Source organism: Dermochelys coriacea, chromosome 17 (assembly GCF_009764565.3).
Source record: "Dermochelys coriacea isolate rDerCor1 chromosome 17, rDerCor1.pri.v4, whole genome shotgun sequence".
Taxonomy (NCBI): domain Eukaryota; kingdom Metazoa; phylum Chordata; order Testudines; family Dermochelyidae; genus Dermochelys; species Dermochelys coriacea.
The window spans coordinates 6,448,795-6,474,729 of NC_050084.1; the positions used below are offsets into that span (position 1 = coordinate 6,448,795).

The 25,935-nt window shown below is 36.9% G+C and overlaps 1 protein-coding gene across 10 annotated transcripts in view; it reads right to left on the reverse strand.

Annotated features, from left to right (window-relative positions):
- The window catches only part of BCAS3 (BCAS3 microtubule associated cell migration factor), a 492,153-nt gene that overhangs the window by 282,646 nt on the left and 183,572 nt on the right, over positions 1-25,935 (reverse strand). For 7 of the 10 annotated variants that reach the window (XR_006276226.1, XM_038375370.2, XM_038375366.2 and 4 more), the window contains exons 18-21: positions 23,529-23,573; positions 14,581-14,705; positions 13,707-13,872; positions 12,396-12,496 (exon numbers count right to left, since the gene is read on the reverse strand). Coding sequence is in view for 9 of the 10 variants with exons in the window: in XM_038375370.2 (XP_038231298.1) it covers positions 12,396-12,496; positions 13,707-13,872; positions 14,581-14,705; positions 23,529-23,573 (437 nt within the window). In the remaining variant the exon portion in view is untranslated. The remainder of the gene's footprint in view (positions 1-12,395; positions 12,497-13,706; positions 13,873-14,580; positions 14,706-23,528; positions 23,574-25,935) is intronic. The other 3 variants (XM_038375371.2, XM_038375368.2, XM_038375367.2) reach the window with 1 other exon arrangement.

Here is a 25,935-nt window from a genome sequence, read left to right on the forward strand (position 1 = left end):
AACAATTATCTGGGCACATGTCTCCGCTCTCATCAACACTACAAATGCCTAGGGCATATTCTGCACACATTAGCACATTGTACATGGGATAAAAATGGAATAATCAAGACATACCTACAGTGTGGATCACAAAGGAGAATTTTGCTTTACAATACAATAAACTATACAATTAAATAATTGCAAATGGCTTGTGAACCAAATATGTTCAGAGTAAAGAGAGAATATGATGAACTTCAAGATGTAAAGTGCTGTTCTAAGCAGATAAAGGAAAACTAAGGCCTGGGCTACACTAGGGGGGTAGTGATCAATCCATCGGGGATCGATTTATTGCGTTTTGTCTAGACGCAATAAACCAATCCCCAAATCAACGCCTGTACACCACCTCGGCAGGAGGAGTAATCTGAGTTGATGGGGGAGCTGCCGTGGTCGACTCACTGCCATGAGGATGGCCAGGTAACTTGAACTAAGATACTTCGATTTCAGCTACGCTAATAGCATAGCGGAAGTTGCGTATCTTAGTTAGAAACCTCCCCCTAGTGTAGCTCAGGCTTAAGCAACCTGTCTTCCCCTTCCCTGAAGCGTCGTTACAGTGACAACGTTAATTACGGCAGATTAGGTTTGGAAGAGCATGTAGAGTGTTATACAGCTCTCGTGCTACAATCACTACTCTTTGTAGTAGATGCTGGCTCTGAGACACCTATAAAAGGCATGATGAGGATAAAGTGAAATGAAGAGGAGGAGAGAAACATGACCATGACTAATGCTTACATACCACTGAGAGAAAAATAAATGTTGTAGCTGAGATAAACAGAAGATAGAAGCCAGGGAACAATAACAAAATATTATACCTGTGGGCAGAGGCTCTTTAATCTCTGACTGCGTAGAAGGAGGCTGGGTTATAAATCATGAAAATGCTCAGTATGTTATCAACTACTACAGAAGGTCTGAAACAAACCAAAGCCAACCCAACTATCAATTTTCTGAGAAGCAGTGTGTCTGGGTTCTGCTTCATCTGGAAATTTAAAAACTGTAGTCGTAAAAAACAAAAACAAAAATCTTAAAAATCCATTACTGTTTTAAAAATAAGCATAAACAAATTTTCAAAAATTAGATGTCTTTTGAAATCACTTTAATTTTGTTAAAATACTGATTTTTAAAAAAGAAAGACAAGAATATATTTATTTCCACTATTATTATTATTATTATTATTATTACTGTTATTTGTATTATGGTAGCAACAGGATACGCCAATAAGGATCAGAAGCCTCACGGTGCTGGGTTACAAAAAATACCCTCTCCAGATTTCAGAGGAATTATAAAACTAATTCCAGAATTAGTAGGATTTTTAGACTGCTTCTGAATAATTCAGAATCTTTCCAAGCTAAAAGACTAGCCTTTGGAAAGAAGCTTTACTTTAAACTGGCTTGTAGCTACAGCGAGTCATCTTGAAAAGTATGTTGCATTCCTTAATTATGCTGCAGAAATGAAGTATAATTTCAAGAAAAGAATACAAGACTAGCTAAAGGCAATGTTTCTCAGCAAACACAAACATAACATCAAAGGGAGAATCCAGAAAATATGAATATTTAATTTTCCACTTTGACTGTAAAGGTTAAGTATATATCTAGTTGGGTAAGTACACATCATCCAAGCTGTTGATTGCTTTTGTAAAATGCCAGCACACTGATGTAATGTGATTCCCTACCTTCAAACAGTATACTGGGGAAACTGCCAAAAGGTTAATTATGATACCATAGCTGCTGCTTCTTATGTCCTTCCACCACAATCATAGATTTTTCCAGTGTCGGACACATGATATGGCCCCTTCTGTATGCCTGGCGAGATCTTCCATGGTGCACGATTCCTCCAGGAGCCAACAGATTAGCATTATAGATGATATTGTGCACTGTGATTTCTAGGTTATTGACTGGGCCAAAGTGACCAGATACTTGTTTTATTGATATATATCGTATAAGAGAATGTGTAAATGAGAGTTTTCCAGGGCCTATAGTAAAACCTGTGTTTTTCAACCTTTGGTCCGCAGCCTCCTGCAGACTGTGTCTAAGGGGTCTGCGAAAGGTTGTTGTTTTCATAGACTAGTGGTTTTCAACCTGTGACCCGTGGATCCCTGGGAGTCCACAGACTATGCCAAAGATTTCCAAAGGAGTCCACACCTGCATTTGAAATTTTTTGGGGGTCTGCAAATGAAAGGTTGAAAACCATTGATAGAAACCTATAGGGCTTAAGAACACAGAAGACATAGAAAGAGAATCCCATGGTAGACAGGGATGACAGAGCCTTCTTGTTCATTCCATATGCAATGTCTGATGGCACAGGAAGGATTCAGACTGAGATAGAATAGGTACCCTGGAGAAGTATTCAAAACGTGGAATGATATTAATCCTGATTTTGTATAGTTTATTGTGCCTTTTGTTTGATGAGAAAATTCCATTAAAATGAAGCTGGAAGCTGTATTTATACTGAAGTAGAATGCAACTCCCCATTTCCTTCAGAACACACAGTGTTAAAATTACATTTCTAGTTATAGTGAACCTCCTTATAGTGAGGTGCGGGAGAAAGTGACTGCAATGTAAGAGGGAGTTCCACTGTATTATCCATCTGTGATCTAGCAATTACATTGAGGGGACTTTTATTTTCTGTTTGACAGACCCATATAAAAGTAGATGTTATCTGAAATGCTCTTACTGCTAGGTAGGTACACTCATTTGTACTGATAACTGATAGCATGATATGCTTTTGTAGCTTCAGAGAAAGTCTTAGTCTTTTCTTACAAGAGTATAGGGTTGGAAGTCTAAAACTTTAGGGGTGAAATCCTGGCTTGGTTATTTCAATGGGAAAACTCCCATTGACTTCAGTGTGGGTGACATTTAATCCCAGAATTCTACTCCCAGTTCTGCCACATGACTCACTTGACTCACATGACTCACGGGGCAAATTGCTTCCCCTGTTTGTCTGAGTTCCGTAAAATAGGGTGATGTTTACTGTACCCATCTCACAAGGGACGTGAAGTGTTTGTAAAGTGTTTTCAACATGTACAGTGCTGCATAAATGCTAAGTATAATTTATCTTTTGACTGTGCTGTGTAAATCAAACACCATAATGATACTTGTTGGGGTTCTTTTAATGTAGGCAATTTATGAATTTCCCCAATGACTCACAATTTCCTCCTTAAAAATGTATTTTAATACAGTATCGTATCCACTCCATTGATAAGACCCCAGTAAATCTTACAAAAGCTGAAAGTGAAATTGTTTTTTTCAATCTAGTTGCCCGTTATTGTGGAAGGATGGTCCAAAAATACCTCCAGTTGTTTGACACATCTGAGCCTAACACATTTCAGAACAAGTTTTACTCTAAATCAGAATAAAAATAGACTAAAATGAATGTGTTCAAATTGAAGCAAACTCGAACCCTACATAAAGTTTCCTCTCGTATATAGTTTTGTATAATTTCTCTCTGATGACCATGGCAAGGGGCACCTTCAGGTTCCGGGTAAGTTCAGGCTCATCAAGAACAATTTTATGGAGAGGCCCTGCAGTTGTCAGAAGCACGCCTCTGACAAGAATTAATATATTAACTGCTCTGCAGCACTTTTTGACAAATTGCTTACTAAATACATCAAAATTGATTGGACGTTCTGTGTTTAAATTGACAAATGGCTACATTAGGGGAAGGAGGGAAATCCATTAATTACAGCTGCCCTCAACCATAGGAAATGTAATCATATAAATATAGATTTTGTTAAAGCAAAAATCTCTACTTGATTGTAGTGTTGCTGGTAAGTGTACTTGCACCTCATAGCTATTAAACCTCTAATAGGAGGCTTTGGAGGCAGTTCTTACTAATTGACTTCTGAATAATCAAAAGACCATTTCTATTGTTTTTAAAAGAAATGATGCAGTGTTTACTTATCTCATGACAACCACATCTGAAAATGTATTTGTTCCATAGGTGGGTAGAAGCCTGAGTGGAACCATTGAAGCTGGTACCGTTTCATTCATTGTTCATCACGGGATGCTGTTTGCTTTATATGACCCAAACTCCAGAATTCAAAGGCATGAGCCAGGTCACTCCACTCAAATTCTTTGACCTCCTACTATACAATACTGGGTTGATTTTTATTATTTCTGTAAAGTAATGTGTGTTTAAGGTATGCATGAAGCTACTGAGAATTAGGTTTGTAAACTCTGTAAAACACACCTTATAAACATTTACGCCCAGATTTACAGACAGTATACTGGGCCAGTATAGTATATCTTTGCTCACCTGTAGACCAACTGTTGTGCATTTCACTTTTAGTGCCTTTCATCCAGGGATCTCAAATCTGACTTGCTAAGTGTTCACTAAGTATTGTCTCTAAAAGGATTGTGTTAACTCTATTTAACTGTTTAGTTAAGCTAAGTGATAACACAATCTAGTAGGTAGTCTGGAGTCTCTGCGGTATCACATTTACACTTTGTCCTCTCTAAAATGCAAGTTATACACCAGTGGCAAAATTTAAATCACCTCTGAACAAGAGTTGCCAAGTCAAAAGTCAGTATGTGGAAGTGGGACTATTCTAACAACCCAGACACGTGTGACTTCTGAAACACATACTATGGATTCACCATAGTAAAAGCCTCTAGGACAATGAATGGATGCTTTAATATAAATGGAAATAAATGGTGCATTATCTCGTTTTTCTCCTGGCAATTCATTATGATGGCAAAATTAGAAACTAGCCATTTACCTGTAGGTAGCTTCAAAAGGTATGTCACTAAGCAACCTGCTAGCTGAAAAGAAACATGAACATTAGCACTGGTAATCTGTGCTACTTTTGTTAGGTTCCACTATCAGAGGTGACCTAGGCCAAGGAACCCAGAATGAGGTTACTGCATGATTACCAAAATGTCCTGAAACACTATCACATTCATCCCACACAGTAATGCTATAAGTAGCATATACAGTGACTGGAAAGGTGAGGGACTAAGGATCAGGAGGTGTAGGCTTTTGACTGTAGTCAGGCTTACATATTTCCATAGACATTTAATTGAATACAATGTACGACTACCTATATGCATGCAAGTATGCAATATAGGGAGGAGGTGGTTAGCTGAGTAAATGCCACAAAAGAGAAAAATTTCTTGTGTAAAGCTTTACCCACCAGTACCTGAACTAAAATTATTCATTAGAAAGAAATCTGCTATAGTTTCATGGTTGCAACTAATTATTTGTCACAGAAATAAAGCATACTTCAACAGCTTGCCTCAACAGCTCACACTTATTAGCCACGTCTTAATTCCTGAGTACTAGTTAGAGGAAGTAAGCTACATTTAAGAGAATAGAAAAGGATGAATCTTAGCTACTCTCTGCAGAAAATCAGGTTCTTTACAGGATAAGCTCCTTGGGTCATGGACTGTGTCTTCCTATGTATTTGTATACTGCCTATAGTTCAGATAGCACAGCAGGGACCTGAACCCGATTGGTGCCGTTGGGTGCTACAGGAAATAAATTATTATTAATAATATCAATTATCTAATCACACCAGATGATGTTACACACGTCACACATATAACATAGGGAAGAACAAAACATATCACTGAATTTCCTTGCTTTAGTGAGATTGGTTTTGAAAGGGGAGGAATGGGAGAGGTCACAGCAGAATAAAGTGGGCAGCAGCATTTTCTTGGTAGCAGCAACGGTGGTACCAGCAATTGAGGTGAAAAGAGCATGTGTTACGACCAGCAAGCCTATAAAACATAGTTTCAAATGACTGATATCGAAGTCCTTAAAATCACGATAGCTCTAAGCCCTGTGCAGGGTGAACCCTAAGAAAATTACATCTGAAATGAAATCTGTTCCATCAGAAGACTTAAGAGATTCTTGGTCCTCTGACATTCCCACTTTGACTAAATGTGTAAGAAGCCTGAAGCAGTTATCAGCAGGATACTGATGTTTCCTGTAGGTCAGGTGGTTATGAATTTAAAATGCAGGTCACTTAGGAGCCATGAACTTGTAGAGAGGTCCACCTCCCTCCTCACCCAGTTTCCCCATTTGTCTCCAATGCTGTGATAAAAGGAACACTGACTATTAGAGAGCTCAGGTAGAAGTGTACCACATAGTCAGGATCAAGGTTTTTGCAGCAGATGTCACAGATGACCTCAAAGCAATCAAACAGCTGTGCAAACTCACTTACAACTACCCTTGGGATAAAGGTCGTGGACACTTGTTCAACAAAATATTTCTTCAAACAATGGTTCCTTTTAACTGGGCATATAAATTTATATAACTGTGAATATAACTTTAAAATCTTTTCAAAAATAGAGCTAAAAGCTGAACATAAATAACTAAATCCACTATTTTAAAACCATTCTCTTGTCATACAGTAACCAAGATCTTATTGGCCTACTTTGAACTTTCCTAAGATTAAAGAATAAGATTTTGCTACTCTGCTTTAGCATCAAACTGCATATTTACAAAAACGTGCAAAGTATACCCTTCAACCAGACGTTTCATTGTTCTATCCGTCTGCTGATAGAGGTACCCTGTGTTAGAAAAGCACACACAGTATTTTTCAATGACCTGGGGGCAAAGGTCACTTATTATAAATGGATAATGAGACCTAATGCAATGTTCTGAGTGTGGACAAAGAAAGGGTCTATCCATAGCCCTCTGTGACTTGGTCATTCAGGCTTTTATTTCCCCTGCACACTTAATGGAGCCAAACAATTGGCAGAAATGCTATACAGAAAGACTGAAACCGAGAGAAACTGCTGTATTGTAACTCTGATGGACAGATACAAATAGTAACCCTGAAACGGCGCCAGAATTCCTTTTACCACTAACATGGCAGACAGCTGTAGCATTCACCCTAAACTCCCATTTAGCCATTTGCTGGCAATTAAACTTACTGACGGAAGTGATAGCACATCAAACCACAGGCTACAGCTAATGTCAACCCATTACATTACTGCAGGTAAGCAGAGCCAGATAATTCCATTTTAGCATATATTTCCTAGGGAAAAAGCAAACAAGTATTTTTTTTTCTTGTGAATCCTGTTTTGTTTAATAGAACCTACTTGCTCAGGGACTTTAGAGCATAGCCTCAAAATCAGAGTATAATAAAACTGGAAAGCAAATATATCACAGAAAATTCAGAACAGTACTTTCTCTGTTAATGCTATTCTTTATTGTCAATTTTCTTGATTTAAATCTGCAGTATTACGATTTTCTTTTTTTCCCCCTATATGCCTGTAGTAGATCTGTCAACTTACACTGTTCCCCCTTACCTTAATTAAAATTTGATTTAAAAAAAACAAAATCAAGGTAACTCAAACTCTGCAAATGAATTTTTAATACCCATTTAGCTATCATTTTTAGATTAACAAAATGTGTGCTATAAAATAACAGATAATGTGTACAACGACTCAGTTATTAGGAAGGTATCTCAAAATAGTAAAATATACTCAATGTGGAATTTTATTATATTTTTCTTTCTTTAAAAGGCTCTCTCTAGAAGCAATTTGAGTTGTGTAGCTTTTTAAGCATTTATTAAAGTAGACAGTGTGGCCACATTCATCCCTGATTTCAAGGTCAGGGATGAATCTGACTCCCATACATGTATAACACTAAAGGATTTTATTTTCACCACATTTATATGACACATGACTACTAGTCTAATCAGAAATTGAAAAAGTACATAAATAAAACTGTATGAAGTTACCTAAATTCAGAAATCAGCCTTCTGTGTTTCTGGACACATACTGGAATAACTGTATGCAATGTAAAAATTTCTGTATGCATGTAAGTGTGCAGTGAAAATACTTGTACTCAGTGAGGATGAAAGAACAAATGAACAGAAAATGTTGAAAAAAGGTAGGTCTGGCCCAAACAGGCAAACTGCATAAACATAACCGGAGTGAGCAAGTTAAAGTTTCTACTGACCAGATTTCTATTGGTTCAGGAACCAGCCATTCCCATTGTTCTCCAATTTTTAAATAATTGCACAAGGCATTAACCTTGAAAGCATTATAGAACAAAATCTATTGATAAAAATGAACTTACACATTGGATGCTTTTTATTCCATAAAAGGCTCATGTATCTTCTTGATCTGTTGCTTTTCCCTGATACGGGCATATTCATTATTAACAGCACAAGAGAATATGTATTCCAGGAAAGATGCAAAATACAAGACAGCATCCCATGTCCTGCTCATAAGAATGGGGAAGAGATGAGGCACTTTCTTCCAAATATTAATTCCATCAAAGTAAGTGGAGTATTTTAATGACCACTTACATTACTTCTTTGGGCATTCACATTTATTTTTCCTCACTTCGGTAGATGAAGCTTCTTTCTTGGTTCTATTGCCAAAAAGATGTGCAATGACAACACCAGAAGAGGATGCATAAGAAGTAGATTTCAGGGTATCAAAACTGTAACAAACCATCAGCAGCATGAGCATACTGTGCATAAGCAATTATCTCACCCTGTGTTATGAAACTAACCAGTTACTCTGCACTGTGAGCTATTGGAGGCTATGAACAAAAAGTACAAACACATTACCTAGAGCTAGGAACACAACTCCAGATTTAGTTACCCAAATAAGTGGCCTGATTGTCAGTGGTGATGAATAGCAAGAGCTCTTGTTGACTTCAGTTGAAGCTATGGGTACTTGGCATCTATGAATATTTACCTCGGAGCCTAACTTCAGACACCTATATTTTAAAATGTTGACCTCTCTAAGTTTAATATCCTAAATAGTGCATAACCAACATGCATCCTCACAAGAATCCCTCAAACTCAAACAAATCAGAACGCATGTACTTTTATTTGAAAACAACACATTGCCAAATGCCAGCAAGATGCCTGTTTGTGTATTACAGAAGCTATTATGGCGGAGAAAAGATTAATGCATTCATTTTTGTACGGTTTTGCCCTATTTCTCGGTGTTTTCCTTTGCTTTCATGAAGCACAATATATACCAGTAATTTGTCTAATGGAGTTCCCACAATGATGTATATGAACAATGTCTTCCAAAGGGAATGCTGACCAAAGAAAGGTGATCAAATCTAACCACCTAAGTAGCACTAGTCTGAAATTTGCTATTGCCAACTTGTTTATGGGAATTGGGGCAATGAATCTATTCTGTCCAGAGCCTTTTATTCCAACTAAAACTTGTTTAAATTAACCATTTTTCCTTGAGTCCATAAAATAGATTAAATCAAGCCTCTCTGTTCTTACAAACCTCAAATCCATGTTCTATGTTCATTAGCATTTTTTCTCTACTATGAAATCAGTGTAATTTCTCTGGGTGGTAAAAGGTTTTATATTGTTCTCTGCTCTTGCAAAAGCAGTACTAATTTACAACTTGGTCATCCTTTCCATAGCAACCTTCACCAGATAATTCCAAAGATGTCTGCTGCAAATAGACTATACACTGCAGTGGGTCTGCTATCAAAACACTGGATTGGATTAATGCATCCACTTTACTGCCTGTGTTGTAAAAATATTTGATTATCGTCTGTACTTTTTCAGTTTTCACACATAAATTAGATACAGAATTTAACAATACAATCTCTATACTTTCCTAGTGACTGTCATGTAGCAGAATTACAACTGATCTAATAAAAACATTCGTAATTCTTCCTTAATTAAGATGGAATTCACTCCTATCAGGAGCAAGCACAAAACCTGTGCACTGTGTAAATCCCACGTAAGCCCTATTTTGAAGGCTTAACGAGGACTTAAACAGCGTACAGGACTTTTGCTGACCCCCAACAAAACAGCACATTTGACATTAAATAGAAAGGCACTATACCTGTAAGAAAGGGAGGTTAAAAGTTAATGTCTGTGTTTATCAGCCACTGAGATGTATTTAAAAAAAAACAAAAAAACAAAAAACTCTGAGGAGGGTTTTTCTGTGGAACAAAGGTAGAATTTTGTTTACCAGTCTACACCATATTTTTTGGTTTGTGGATTATGAGGTAGCTCTACATCTCCTCTCCTACTCTCCTTCCCAGGATGGACAATTTCTTTACTATTTCCACTTACATCACTGTTTTCTGACCCAAATTATAATCTCCCAATTGTATTCACGGTCTATGTCACTCAATTCACACATTCAAATGAAACAAATGAAAATTCCACAATCATAATTCTCGACTGGGTTTTTAAGACTGGACTTCAGAAAACACTTCCCTTATGAGTGAATAACATTTTGAACTATCAGAGCTAAAACACGTTCATCGTAAATATGAAAGGATATTGCATCTAGAAAACACAGTATAAAGTACAGAACAAAAGGTATACAGAATTAAAACAAAAAATTTAACTAGGCCTTCTGAATATTCTCCCAACCAAAGTAATCCTCTCCAATATTATGAGTTCCACAAAGCATGCAACAGGAGGACAGGTAGATGTAATATTCCTAACTTGGCGCTGGTGTTGCTTTTACCAGTCCTGTTTCAGATTTATAATCTTTTGACCCAGATATCCACTTTTTACATTTTTAATTGCTTAAATACGTTGGCATTGTTTGCACTGTCAATTAAGCAGAGGGTCTAGTTTCCCCAGGAGCATCTTTACCTATGCAGAGTTTCTTCTTCATATAACTTCAAGATGATTATTTTATAATTTCAATCTCATCTACCCAATTGAGAAAATAGAAACTCACTGTTTTCCCATAATAATCGTCCCATTTTGTATTATACTAAGGAAAAGAAAATGCATGTAATGTTACTGAATGTACAATGCAATATATGTTTGCTCCCTGTGATGAGGTCATGGATCTCACACAGTTTGTAGCAGGTAGCCAGACATCTCTGGAAATGATGCCAAGATTCTAGAGGGAAGCAGCCGCTTGAGATTTGGGCTACAAATAGCCCAGCAATCAGGAATTCCAGGGGAGTGGGAAGAATGTCGACAAGCTGAGTTGTCAGCAAGCACCCGACTCATGAGGGAAAGTAAATACAAGCAAGAGAAAGAAAGAGGCTGTAGGAGCCTGAAGATCTTAGGAGACCACATGGGTATTCTCTCTGTCTTGCACTCATCTCTGGGACGTACAAAGCTCTCTCTTATTGTCTGGATTCGAGTCTACATGAAACCCTACCTAATAATCTATCACTCTGAGTACATTTGTTTGTGTGAAAACTCTGCTAGTGATCCCATACTGAAGTAAACTGTATCTTCCTGGCAAATTCCTTCCACAGAACTGCTTCCTTCAGTTCTAAGCTACCAGAACTCCAAAGGTCCACTCCCCAATTCCTCCTCTGGACCCACCCAAAGAAACAAACCAGTAAATAAAGGTTGTCACATGGTAAAACAGAACATTCACAGAAAACAATTCACAATGAAAGATGAGATACGCTACATATTCTCCTGCATTTAGACACAAATGGGGCAACTCAAGCAAGCATTTAGGAGATGCCCTATCATGTTTAGATGTACTTTGCAAGACCTGCTACAACGGTGCCATGTGAATGCCTATTCTCACTTTCAGGTGATGTGAATAAGAAGTGGGCAGCATTATCTCCCGTAAATGTAAACAAACATGTTTGCATTAGTGATTGACTGAACCAGAAGTAGGACTGAGTGGACTTGTAGGCTCTAAAGTTTTACATTTTGTTTTTGAGTGCAGTTATGTGGAAAAAAAATATATTATGAAAGTGCAACTTACAAATGAAGAACAAGAGATTGCACTACACTACTTGTATGAGGTGAACTGAAAAGTACTATTTCTTTTATCTTTTTTACAGTGCAAATATTTGTAATCAAAAATAATAATATAAAGAGAGCCCTGTACACTTAGTATTCTGTGTTGTAACTGAAATAAATATATTTGAAAATGTAGAAAAGCATTCAAAAATATAATACATTTAAATTGGCATTCTATACTTGTTTAACAGTGCGATTAAAACTGTGATCAATCGCAACTTTTTAAAAAAATCTAGTTCATTTGTTTTACATTAATCGCTTAAGTTAACTGCTAATAATTGACAGCCCTATTTTTAATGGCATATTTTTAACCTGTAGCAAATTTTTCTGGTTGAGCTATAAATGGCTATTTTCATTAGAATAGGAGCTTGTAATGGAAATGTTGAGACATCTGACACAACTTTAACTACATAAATTCCAGCATGATGCTACACTTCTAAAATTGTATTTGATTGAATTTTTCATTTTGAGAAGTGTCTAAATCATCATTCGTTCCACATCCATTGCCTTACAGAATAAACATTCCCCAGTCACTAGTATTTTCACACTGGATTTAAAAAAAAAAAAAAAGGCTTGTTGATAACAATGCTATCTTGTCTCAAGAATGTAAGTTAATAAACTGTTTTAGAAAGTCACCATTTCACATTAAACTTGCATGTACAAAAAGTGCTAAGCTACTTACAGCCAGCGAGCAGATATTGATAATACTGCACTGCATCTGCAGCTAGAAGCAATGGATGGTTTGCATTAAATGGTGGTTGCAGTTCATTCCACTGAGGAGTTCTGCGGACACAAGAATATTTAAGCTAATACGGAGAATGTAAATCAGTGTCTGTGTCATCACAAGCTTGTACAATGTTTATAATTATTTAAATTAGCTTGTTCAAGCACTGAAATACACAGCAATCAGTTGAAAAGTGTGACCAACTCACACAGACTGTGAGGTGCAGACATGTTGTTGCGGACAGTACTATATACTGAACACTAAAAGGGATCAAGACAGTTTAGAACATGTTGGTGAATGAATGTTAAAACAACTCTATGTCATGCTAGCACTGTTTAATATTAACACACAACAGAACCCGGGGAACATTTGTATTTCCTTACACTTCAGTTTCTACTGTTCTATAAGGAAATCAAGCAGCTACAAAACTGTAAAAACAGAGCTGTGTAAAGTTATTGACTAGTGATCCAGTTAGAATTTGCAATTCCATTACAACCTGCTCATTTCAACAATAATAGTCTAGAAGACCGTGTTGTAATTTTAATTAGGGCTGGCCACTCCTAAATAGCTTGGTAAATCAAATATTGATTAATCCAGTCCAGGAATGAGTAGTACTAGAGAATATCGGAGCCTACAAAAATCAATGGGAAAATATTTTAAAATGTCAAAAGCACTGACAATATTTTCTCATCAATTTCTGTTTGTTTTATTCCACAAGTCAGGACTAATTTCTTCAACTATGATTGATAAGATTCTACGTTCAACTACTTACAGGAAGTCTTGCCTACCTCCTTGCTGTATGTTGCACGCTCCAGTCATACATCTCAGTGCAAAACTTCAATACTATATTTTCACTGCTAGAATAATTAGCAGTTTCTAGTCTTCGTAATAAAAAGAAGCTAAAATATATTTGATTATTTTAAAAGAAATTAGCATTGATTTCTACACCATTCAACAGCTAACTCTAAACTTGTGTAGATTGACTGTTTGTCTAGATGGAGTGGTAGAATTTCATGCTTTGTTTATTAAAAATATAGGACCAAATTCTGATCTGATTGGAGTCATAAAAGGTTTCACTACTGACTTGTGAAAGATTTGGATTTGGTCCTTATCAAGTGTTCAGTCCTGCTTGGTGTGCTGGATGGAATTGAGCACCCTCAATTCCCACTGAAGTCAATACAGGCTGAGGTCATTCACCCCCTTCCTAAAATTGGCTCAGCACGTGTTGAATAAGGACAAAGAGAAGAGCAATGCAAAGGGATTAGATACCTAACCAATGACCAGCTGGCTCTCGGACAGGTCACCATTTCCAAAGAAGTGTCATCACTGATCTTCGGAGCAGTGCCGAGTGGACGTGGTTCCAACACGTGTTCTACCAGGGTACCATAACAACTTATAATATACAGTGATTCCACCACAAACTGTTTTGATTGATCTATGGGGCAAGAAAACATAGAAAACAGCTATTATTACAACAGAATAGCAGAAACAGAAAATATCTACAATAGCAGTGGCTTTCCTAAATTTTAAAAAATGTATTTGCCCTTTTTATAAAAATTGACCTGGTCAAATTAACATCATGAGGGGAGATTCTGGAGAGGTATGGGGAAGTAAAGCACAGAGCATGCGTATTTCTTCCCTGACATTCACAAAGGCCCAATTACCATATATGGCAACGAAGTGGGGCAGATTCCCTGACTGCCTCCTAGAAATGGGCTGTGTTTGGGTAGTCACATATTACCAAATCTATGTTTAGGTGGCTACTTCCAACAGGTACTTCACCCGAGAAATATGGAACAGCTTCCAAAATGGCTGCAGGGCTCCTGAGTAGCACACCAGAGGCATCTCTGAACAGCACAGGATCACAAGTGACTTAGTGGTCATTACTTTATTATATAAAGTCATTGACTTATTTTGCAATTTTTGTTTTCTTGATCCTGTATCGTAATGGCACACTCCTGATGCCTCAGTTTCCAATGACTTCCAGAAGTTTGACAGACACCATACACAGTTGCAAAGATAATTAATAAGTAAAAAGAACAGATACCCAGTATTTGGTCAGGAGCTATTTTAAAATGAGATAACAAACCAAAACCAAGATCAATACAAAAGAGCAAACCTAATTATTTTCTAACGAACAAACCTTTTTCTCTTTTTAGACCCGGATTGTTTGCAAACCAGGATCTTGACGAGCCAAAGACTGCAGCAACACAAAACTCTCCTCCCACAGATTTACTAGGTGAAATCTGTGGAGCTGGTTTGGTTTTGCTTAAAATAAAAACAAAGTAAAATTAACACAAGATAATTCTCAAAGTTACATTTACTAGTGATCCAAGAGGTCTCTCACTCAACTTTCATTCCAAGTCCCAAGGCCCTGAGTTTCAGAATTACTGAGCGCTTCCAGCTGCCACTAGGTTCAACTGGAATTGTGAGTGCTCATAGTTTCTGAAAATCATGCCCCAAGTGTTCCTTAACTGCTGAGCTTTTAGAACAGGACTGTCTAATAATGCAGAATTGTTTAAGTTGTTTGAAAGACTCAGAACTGCATATCTGCAATCATCAGGAACAACTTCCAGATTGAATGCAAACATTTTTACACATCTTATTATTGAGTCTCTGGGGAAAGAAAGTCTAGATTCTGGGTCAATCACTTTAGTTGGTTGCCATTTTCTTGCATTTTTAAAGAGGAGACTCTGACAAACAATCCTAACATGTTCTGCAGTGCAGAGTTATCTATGTTTGGTTTCAATTCCGCTGTGGGAATAATGGGACGGGGGCAGGAAGGCGAGAGGAAGGAACATGCAGCGGATACAAGGCAATGGAGACAACATGTACAATAATGGTATGTAAACAACACTATGGCATAGAATGAAATTAAGAAATGCTGTCCTCTAGGGCACTGTAGAGTGCATGTAGCAGATCCAATGGCATATAATTAGGTTCAGTGAGGATACCAGCCAACGTGTTTCCTTCTTGTGTCCTTTAAAAAACATGTGCTTTTATCATTTTGCCTGGGTGACATTGATCAAAGGCCAGTCTAAACCAGGGATCTGGAGATTAATTAAGACTCCAACACTGGAGGATTAGGTTCGGTTTTACATGCATTCAGAATCTTTTTCGGAGCAATGTTCATTTCCTCAGTTAGTCCAACCACAAAATAAAAGGGCCACCTGAGATGCAGTTTCCCCTTTACCTCAGTCCTAGCCTCCCTTCTCCCTCATCTGTCTGTTCCATCTCTCTCTCTCTTCTTCTGCTTCTCTCAGACTCCTTTGGACTCCCACCTTCCCCCCTTTGCTGGCTTTGTTGCGCCACAAACCACCATCCTTCCCGTGAGCTCTGAATTTATCATATTCCCTGCTCTCATTCCACTTAATTTTTGCATGATGTGATCTTCAAGCCCATAGGTATAAGCAAGACCCTATTTTTATTGCATTATCATGGGCTCAAGTGGCAGAAAACCAAACAGAAAAGCAATGGATAATAAAACAACCCTAATCTGGTGTATAATTATAAAGGTACTTGCGTCGCTCATATTAGTCAGAATATTTTTTATATTATTAACCACTTATAAGTTGGTGATGTGGCTCAGCAGAAATGAACCAGCAGTAACCAGCAAGGATTTATTTCAACAGAAGCAAATTTTTAATCAACATAATTAAGAAATCAAGTTACGATAAGCAAAAGCAAATGTAACAAGAAGGATTCCTTGAGCTGGGCTTCAAACAGCCTTCTCTGCCCCTTCATGAATAGGCTCTGCCCTCCCAAAGGCATTCTCATCCTACTATATCTCCAGTAGTCTTGTTTAAAACTTGATCCTGCTCCCCTTTAAGTCAATAGCAAAATGCTCACTGACATCAATAGAAAAGGATCAAGTCTTTCCAGCCCTCCTGGGTGCACAGTGAAGCTGGAATGAAGCTGCAATGTGATGGGAAATGAAGTAGTGTCCCTGGAGCGTGTCATGCCATTATTTCCAAGCATTTAAAATTCAGCAGGGGAGGGAGGGGCGGACGTGGGGAGGGAAGAAGTGCCTTCAACAAGAACTCATCCAAGGAGTGAATATTTTTCTAGAACATATTGCAGGAAATCGGCTTTGTAATTTTTAAGATTGAGAGAAAAGATTAATAGTTTGCAATTATACTGTATTTTCAGGCAAAGATTTCAAAGGATTTTATAGACAAGAGTCATATAGCCTCCAGTACCCCCGGGAGATTGTATTATGCCGGTTTTACAGGTGGGTCAACTGAGGCACAGAGAGGTTAAGCTGCTTGCTGCAGGTCACACACGCAATGAGTTTGTGGTCACATAGGAGAAAGTTTTGTTTTGAAAAAATTCTCAAAAGACTCTTCATTGCACTGACTTAGGGCCTGTGCCAAAACCACAAAAGTCATTGAAAAGACTCCCGGCGACTTCTGATCAGACCCCTAGCTCTCTTGCATATGTGAGAGACCAGAATGCCCCAAAAGAGCAATTACGATGTATTGTATCAATAACCCTAATATTGATCTACCATTTAGCACTTGATACATCAGACTATTACAACTCTAATTACAGACTACTGGGTCAAAAAATCAGTGTTCTAAAATGTTCCCAGCTATAGCTTGTTAAACTGCTTTGTTTCCAAAGGAACTATTACAATCTACATTAAAATATTAGAACTGGCATTGAAATATTAAAATGTTTGCTAGATTTTATTATACTTTAAAAAAATAGCTTCTAAAAGCAAGATTTTCTACCATTTCTATAACAAACAATGTATCAATCACTACTTTTTAGTTCTTTAACTTCCAATGAAAAGGTATCAATAGATTATTAACACGATTAGTGTCCCCTGCAGAAATGGAAGCTTAAATGTATGCACATATGAATATTGCTATTTATTGAAATACACCTCAATCAATAAGTGATTGTATTTCATATAGAAACAGAAGAGTCTGGTATGACAGTAACTTGCATATGACTGGTTGCATATGAAGCAAAAATTGAGTGCGAGTACGACTGAGATGTATTCATTTCTTCCGGTCATCAGTTTTGCAAATAATTGTGAATATTTTCATAGTAAAATCTGAGAACAACAAAAATATTTTTGGGGGAAAATATACAGGAAAAGACAGGAAAAGAGAAAAATATACTCTGGGTCAAATTCTGCTCTCAGTTACACTGGTGTAACTCTTGGAATAACTTAATTGGCTTCCACAGAGTTTTATGAATTTACAGTAACTGGTCTTCTAATCATAAAAAATGAAAATCTCTATAGGGTTTTTTCGTAAAATTTTCATAAAATTTTCATAAAAAATGAAAACCACCCCAACTGCCAAAGAATTATGCTTGTCCAAAAACAAATATAAGCACATTTAATGGAAATGATACAAACTACATTATATTTACACCATATCTTTACAACATACATCTTTTAAGGCATGTATTTAAGTGTTGCTTTTCAGTGGCAAAACATTTTCTGTTCAAGAATGATGTTTTGTAGACAGAAAGTGGAGACCTTGTAAAACATGGTTCTCATGTGGTTAAACTTAGTACAGTTAAAAAAAAAAACCTGTACCACATTTGGTTTAGACATATCTCTGAAAAAATTATAATGATGTCAACAAATCCATACTGGAAAGTTTTATAAACACTGGAATCTTTAATGTTACCCCAGTCTTAATTTACCAGAGTTTTATCTTTAATACATTCCCAAATTACTTTCCCTTAAAGGACTTCTAGAGTCCAGTGGTTTTCCAAACTGATATATGTGGTAAAACTGTTAGAGAAATATATATTCATGTAATTGTGAATTTTTTAACATCTTCTTGGAAACTATAAATCCTAATTATTATGTGTACGTGATCAACTTTTCAAGCTTCATAAATGATAACAAAACAAGAATGGTGACGATAGGTGGTGACTAACTTGTTTCTACTGTGAACTCCTGCTCTTTATTCCCCCTTAACCTGTCGACACCTCATAAATTTCTTTCAGTACTGAAATTATAAGCCAATTGGCCTCACTTAAAATAAATTTAAATGAATATTTGAAGTATAATAACTTTCAACACATTAAACCATAATTTTTATTACAAGGGATATGATGCAACAAGATAAAGCTAAAAAGAATCAATCAATTTATAAAACAAGATGGGAAACTAATGGGTATAAAGTATACATTTTCCTTATTTTCAATGTGTCACCTTGACAGATGATAGCACTATATTTAACAGATACTAAAAGAATCAAAGATCCTATTTTTCTAGGTCATTTTTCTGGGTCATTTTGAACTACTGTACATGGACCAGCAGGGTGAAAAGACACAACGAATAACAATGGGATCCATAACCCCCTCCTGTGGGACAATCTGCAGGAAAGGACAAATAAGAGGACATCTCTTAGAGGTTCTCTCTGATGGAGACTTCTTCCTAATTATTTCATTAGTGGTGCTGGGGAGTATTCTCACCTGCCCCTCCAAATGAACAGGCTGTAGGCCCAACTCACAAACCCTACAGATCCCAGAGATCTACAAGAGACCAGGGCCATCTACCTTCATCTACACTGGTCCTGGGCCCCCCCACCCCCACTTCATCATGCTCTGGCTCCAATGGAGCCGCTCTGGCAGCCAGCAGCAGTGTGGCATAACGCCCTATGGAAATGGAGTACTGACTCTAGATACTTTTTATTTTCACCTTGAGCTCTGCAGCAAGCAAGAGTAGGGGCACCTTGAGCTCTGCAGCAAGCAAGAGTAGGGGTATGGAGGTGGGCATGAGTGAGATAATGCAATGTCCTCCACCTGCACCTCTTACCACACAAATCCCTTCTTCAGTCTGGCCTCTCGGTCTGGGGGAAGACACTGCCTTTATGCATGGGAGGGAGATGTATGTGAATAGGATCCCCTCTGCATGTGGATCTCAGGAGCACAATTTAGCACAACAATAATAAAACATTTAGCACTCTGGGCTTCACCCTGCTTTAACTCTAATGCAAGTTTTGTCTGAATTAGTAGTGCAAGACAGGGCCTTATATATACCACATCTTTGAGTGCTCTACAAGCACTGGGCCTACTCTTACTCCAATTGAAAACCTCAGCAAATCTATTAAAAGCCAAATTCGTCCTACAAAGAAGCAAAGAAATGCCAGCAATTTTTTTCTGAAACAGTGACCAAGCTGGGTACAGAACACAGGAATTGTGTCTGTCCCCAGTCCAATGTGTTAACCACTATGACATAGTGCCTTAAATAATTTCTTATTACACTTAGTGGAAGATTAAAATTAAAAATGTTCACGAGTTCACCAGCTAAAATGTTAAAAAGAATCAAGCACCCTACTTTTTGAGTAGTATCAAAGCTGCACAATAAATATTTAATTTCCCCTTACATTTAGGTCCTGATTCAGGGGAGCAGTTAATCACACACTTAAACCTCGCTCTATTCAGGATAGGTTTCAGAGTAGCAGCCGTGTTAGTCTGTATTCGCAAAAAGAAAAGGAGTACTTGTGGCACCTTAGAGACTAACAAATTTATTAGAGCATAAGCTTTCGTGAGCTACAGCTCACTTCATCGGATGCATTTGGTGGAAAAAACAGAGGAGAGATTTATATACACACACAGAGAACATGAAACAATGGGTTTATCATACACACTGTAAGGAGAGTGATCACTTAAGATAAGCCATCACCAGCAGCAGGGGGGAGAAAAGGAGGAAAACCTTTCATGGTGACAAGCAAGGTAGGCTAATTCCAGCAGTTAACAAGAACATCTGAGGAACAGTGGGGGGTGGGGTGGGGGGGAGAAATAACATGGGGAAATAGTTTTACTTTGTGTAATGACTCATCCATTCCCAGTCTCTATTCAAGCCTAAGTTAATTGTATCCAGTTTGCAAATTAATTCCAATTCAGCAGTCTCTCGTTGGAGTCTGTTTTTGAAGCTTTTTTGTTGAAGTATAGCCACTCTTAGGTCTGTGATCGAGTGACCAGAGAGATTGAAGTGTTCTCCAACTGGTTTTTGAATGTTATAATTCTTGACATCTGATTTGTGTCCATTCATTCTTTTACGTAGAGACTGTCCAGTTTGGCCAATGTACATGGCAGAGGGGCATTGCTGGCACATGATGGCATATATCACATTGGTAGATGCGCAGGTGAACGAGCCTCTGATAGCGTGGCTGATGTGATTAGGCACACACCACACAACAGAACCACTAACCCAGGAACCTATCCTTGCAACAAAGCCCGTTGCCAACTCTGTCCACATATCTATTCAGGGGATACCATCATAGGGCCTAATCACATCAGCCACACTATCAGAGGCTTGTTCACCTGTGCATCTACCAATGTGATATATGCCATCATGCCGCTTAACTTCTACAAATGTCTTTTTTGTTGCATCACAGTAAATGTGTTTATAAAAGGATCATAGCAGTGATTTAAACATTCTGATTTTCTATTTTGTTTCATTGAGTGAGATTTAAATTGGATTATAAGTAATAAAATATTTTTTATCTAAGCAGACAATTATACAGTACTAAAAACAGAAATACAGTGTTTCTCAAAAAGCTACATCTGTCTGAAAAATAAATTTTACCCTTTTAAATATGAGTCTTAAAATTGTGGTTTCATAAATGAAATTCTTTTAAAATTCATTTTAAAAAGCAAAATAAGTTAAGACATTCATATTGCATTATTGTATATTTTTAGCTTCAATCTAGGAGATTAAAATCTACTAATTAGGTAAAAGATAATTTACATACATATGATATAATAGAACTGATCTACAATTTACACTGTATTTAGGTTAATTAGTCTCATTCTACCTGTTTAAAATTATGTTACCAAAGAATACGTTTTCATGTTTGTTACATTAACAAAAGACAGCAACTGACAATTATTATCTGTAACCTACAAACTGGTGAACAACTGAAACTTCTAAAATGTTAATGTATTTAAATTTTGAAGGAAAAAGATATAACAACAATAAATTAGTAAACAAACTGGTAAATAACGTCTTTCAAAGTACCGGGAGGAAAATACTGCATGAAATTTACAGTTATGATTGCAAGAATACTCAAAAATTGTCTCTCTCTCAAGAATAACCATGGTGATTTTAAATTATAAATGTTGTACATAAATTAGTTTATAGTTTTTTGCCTAAAATCAAGTAAATAAAGACATGATCCCAGTTTCCATTCCATGGAGCAAGGAAGAAAAACTACCCACAAAATATTTACAGGCCCTTAAATTCAACAGACAATAACTGTCAAATCTTTGCTCATTTTGCCGACGTAATTTGAAGTCTCATTAAGATTTTAATGGAAACAACATGCCCTACATCTTTTTCATTCCCTGCCCCCAAGTGTATATTTTTGTCCCAATGTCTGTGTAGGCAAGTAAAGACTATTTTCTTGTGTGCCAACACTGGCATCAAACAGACCACAAAAGAGTCTTATAAAAGACAAGCAATGATTTTAAAGTCTATTATATTTCATGTATTCCTCTCTTTAATCTAGGTCTTTTAATCTTGTTTCACTCTAAAATCATTTCTGGTTGACAAGTGTCCATGACTGTCTTTGTTGAAGCTAGGGGAGCCTGCTTTATGAATCTAGGCTACTGATCTAGGCTACATTTATTAGATAATCCACATTCAAAACTTTTTGTCTGATGCCTGTATAGCTATTAGGGAAAAACTATCAGATGGAATGCTCAACTACATGGAAAACTACATTTACAAATGAATCTTAGGAAGACAATTTCAGTATGTATGCAAAAACACAGGTTATCTTACCCCAAAAGGGCCTTGAACTCTTCATTACTTTGAGTTATTATTTCTTGTAATATCTGCAGCACAAATGCTTTCATAATTCATTTATATTTTTAAAACTATTTTGATGCTACAATATAGACACTAGTATAACCCTCACATAGTAACTATCCCCACTATAAGGAAATTCCATGTTATTTCCTTTTGTTCTTAGCCCATATTTAATAGAAATTGGTGCCCCAATGTTCTTGTATTTGAGCTAGTTCAAATATTTCTTTCAGTATCTATCCTTTCTATTCTCTTAAGAATACTGTAGACCATGAGGCTCTTAAGCCCCATTTTTTCCACAGAATATAGATTGAGGGATAATATTCTGATCTGGATGTAACAGGGCTGTATGTAAACAATTCCAATTAGTGGTAATGAGAGCTGCATATATAAATCACTACACACTTACAGTACGTACTCCCCAATAACTCTTGAAATCTTCTGCCTAAAATCCTCACAGCCCCATCTCATTCTAGTTATCTAAATCTGTACCCACTTGATCATACTCTTTTTACAATAACGTAACTAGGAGTGTACACAATACTGCGAGTCAGGCTGCACCAGTCTCTTGCACAGAATAACTTCTTATGATTATTTTTAATGCTTCCATGCCCATACAGTACTTTTGGAACTGGTTGTGGCAATAATCTGCAATGTTAAATGTTTAAAAACAAATGTATTGTTTTTATTACAAAAATGTGCTATTAAGAAACATTGACAAAGTGAGAAGAACTTCTGAATGTCTGTTTATTTAGTGTTCTTTAAAATGGTTTCCTGACTTCCTGGGACATGGTTAGTCATTATTACATTGTTATTTCATTTCGCTTGTTATAATATTTTATTACTACCTAATTTGACTTACTATAGAGAAACCTGTAGTAGCTGATGTCTTCTGTCCATAAGCAAGGAAAGCGTTTAGACACGAGAGAGAGGGAGAGAGAGTGAGTGCGTGCGTGCGTGCGTGCGTTAGAGAAAGAGAGAGGCATTATGTTTTTAGAACACATATTGTATTCACCTTTGCCTAACCGAATTATTTTTAATCTTTTCTAACATCTCAGCTACTTCAAATATTAATTAAAATATCTAGTTTAAAATATTAAATATCATAAGAGAAACAGTGCACACATTTTTTTCTTGATCACTTGATGGCGAATATTTATCCATAGTTTAAAAGTAGCTGATTAAGTATACAGTGCTTCCACCTATGGATCAGCCCATGCAGTAAAAAAACAATTTGAACGTAAAGTTATTTTCAGTGAGTACACCAAATGAATTATAGGCATGCTGGGATTGAACTCAGAACTCACCAAGGAGCTTTTATGGAAAAACATCCTGCTCCAAACAGGTAAGGTCTTCATGTAAAGGGGAAAAATGCACAAAAATTAGATGAAAACTCATTATCAACAAGTACAGTGTATATCATGCTATTAAGATTTAAGATAAAGGTAAATAAAATAATTTTCATAACTGTTTGCAAGGCCCCGAAGGTATGCTGAACTCTAATGTAACAAACATGCTGATGAGGACCACATCATCCAAACACTTACTCATGTCAGTAGCCCCACTGACATCAATGTGACTACCCAGGGAATCAAGTGTTTACAGGATCAGGCTCTTCATGCAGTAACTGCTGTAAATACAGCATCCACATGCTGCTATCACTTTTAATATGGACAGATTTTGAAAAGTTAGACAGTATAGTTTTCCTTTTTCAAATGCTCTGGCAACGCCTTGTAAGAGGCACTACAGAGGAAACACAGAGTTGAGGGCCTTAAAACAATATTCAAGTCAATATTAATAATCAGACAAACAAAGTAAATTAGCATCAATGGCAGCAGATGTGTGGATGTTTGTCATTAAATGTTTAAAATCTGACAACGAGAGTAGAAAAATATAATTGCCAGAAAGAGATCAGTCCTACAATAAACAAACTTCAGGTAGAACCACCATCTATTAGGGAAGTTCTCCCCGCTCCCTCTTCCCCATTTTAAAAACACAATCTTGGAAATTAAAATGGATAACAGTGGCATGACATGCTAGTCTTTTTTCCTTACAAGCTAGTCTGGAATGTAGTAAAGAAAAGAATCACTAATTTTAAATGCAACATCCGATATAAAATCTAATACCGATGCACAACTTAATATGTTTGGCCACTTATTAAAATTCTTTCTACAGCACAAAATCAGTTTTAAAAACTATTTTCTATAATGTACAGTATAGCTTTTAAAACCAACCCCCCCACCACACCAATTTTTTAAACAGTTTGTTTGTTTTAAATCATCCTGGCATAAGCCATAATCATACTGACATTTGTATACAGTCTGAAAAAAAGGGGATGATAAATTTAAAGCCAGTTATGTGCTCGGGGCTTCTATAATCCTTCTTTGGGGCATTTAAGCTACCCATATAATTGCTGTAGTCAATTTTTTTAAATGCAGATATGTCCTTACTTTTTCTATACTTTGAGTTAAGGACAAATAATTGCTAAATGAAACTGAAGTGAAATATTTTCAGCCACCCAAATAAAACAAAAGGCAATCACAAGGGGGAGTGTTAGGCATGTAGCTATACGTTTTCACCTTAAATTTATACCAATTTGACATGAGAGCAATACCACTGAACACAGATGTCTTTTAAAGAAAGTAGTTATGTAAAGCTAAAGAAAAGAAAAATGTTACACCTGCATGCTTAGAGATCTGAAGATGTACTTATCCAAACAAGGACAAGAAAATTGCCAGGGCAATGAAGTAACCCATAAGTTATAATGTTTTCGTATTAATACAAGTTTTAGTTTTGTAGGTCAACGACCAAATTAAAGGTATTACAAGCTCTGCAGCTGTATCACATATAGTAACGTCTCCTTTAATTAAATTGTTTTCATCCACTTGCCTACTGGGGTGCCAGTTCTGCATCAAGGTCCACTAGGGTGGAACCATCAGCCCCTCAGGAAGTGCCTAGCCATTCTAAAATAGTGCTAGAACCAGGGCCGGCTCTAGGTTTTTGCCGCCCCAAGCAAAAAATTTGCCACCGCAAGCTCCAAGAGCGCAACTGTCCATGGGAAAATAAGGATGGCTGGAATGCCGCCCCTGGATTTGTGCCGCCCCACGCACGTGTTTGCTTTCCTGGTGCCTAGAGCTGGCTAGAACCCACTTTAATTGGATGAACTGACTTCTAACATAGACAGCAAGTTATTGTCCCAAAAGCCACTCCGAAGATTCATCAACAGATTAACGAAGTGGTGCTGCACTTAAGAAACCTTTGACAAAAAACAGAACTCTCCATTATTCTTCACAACCCATTACCAACATACTCAAGAGCCAAGGATCTGCCTGGCCTAAATCTGTAGCGCCATTAGTTAGTGGTCTAATCATGAGACTAGGAGTTGGGAATTTCTGAGTTGTAATCCTGGCTGAGTCCTACCTAAAGCAAATCAGTTTGCCTCTCTGCCTCAGTTTCTCCACTGGTAAAAACAGGGAAAATAATACTTACCTAAGATCACAAGGACACTGAAAGAATTAAGTATTTGTTGAAAATTCTATAAATTATTATTAAACTGAACAAGTTACCATGAGATCTTCTTTAAATCATGAAAATTACCACTGCCTTTTTCAAAAATAAACTAAGTGACCAACACAGATTTAACTCAAACCGCACATTTTCAGATCAGATTTCTTGTAGCGCAGAAAAACTGCAGTAACATTTTTAAAAATTGCT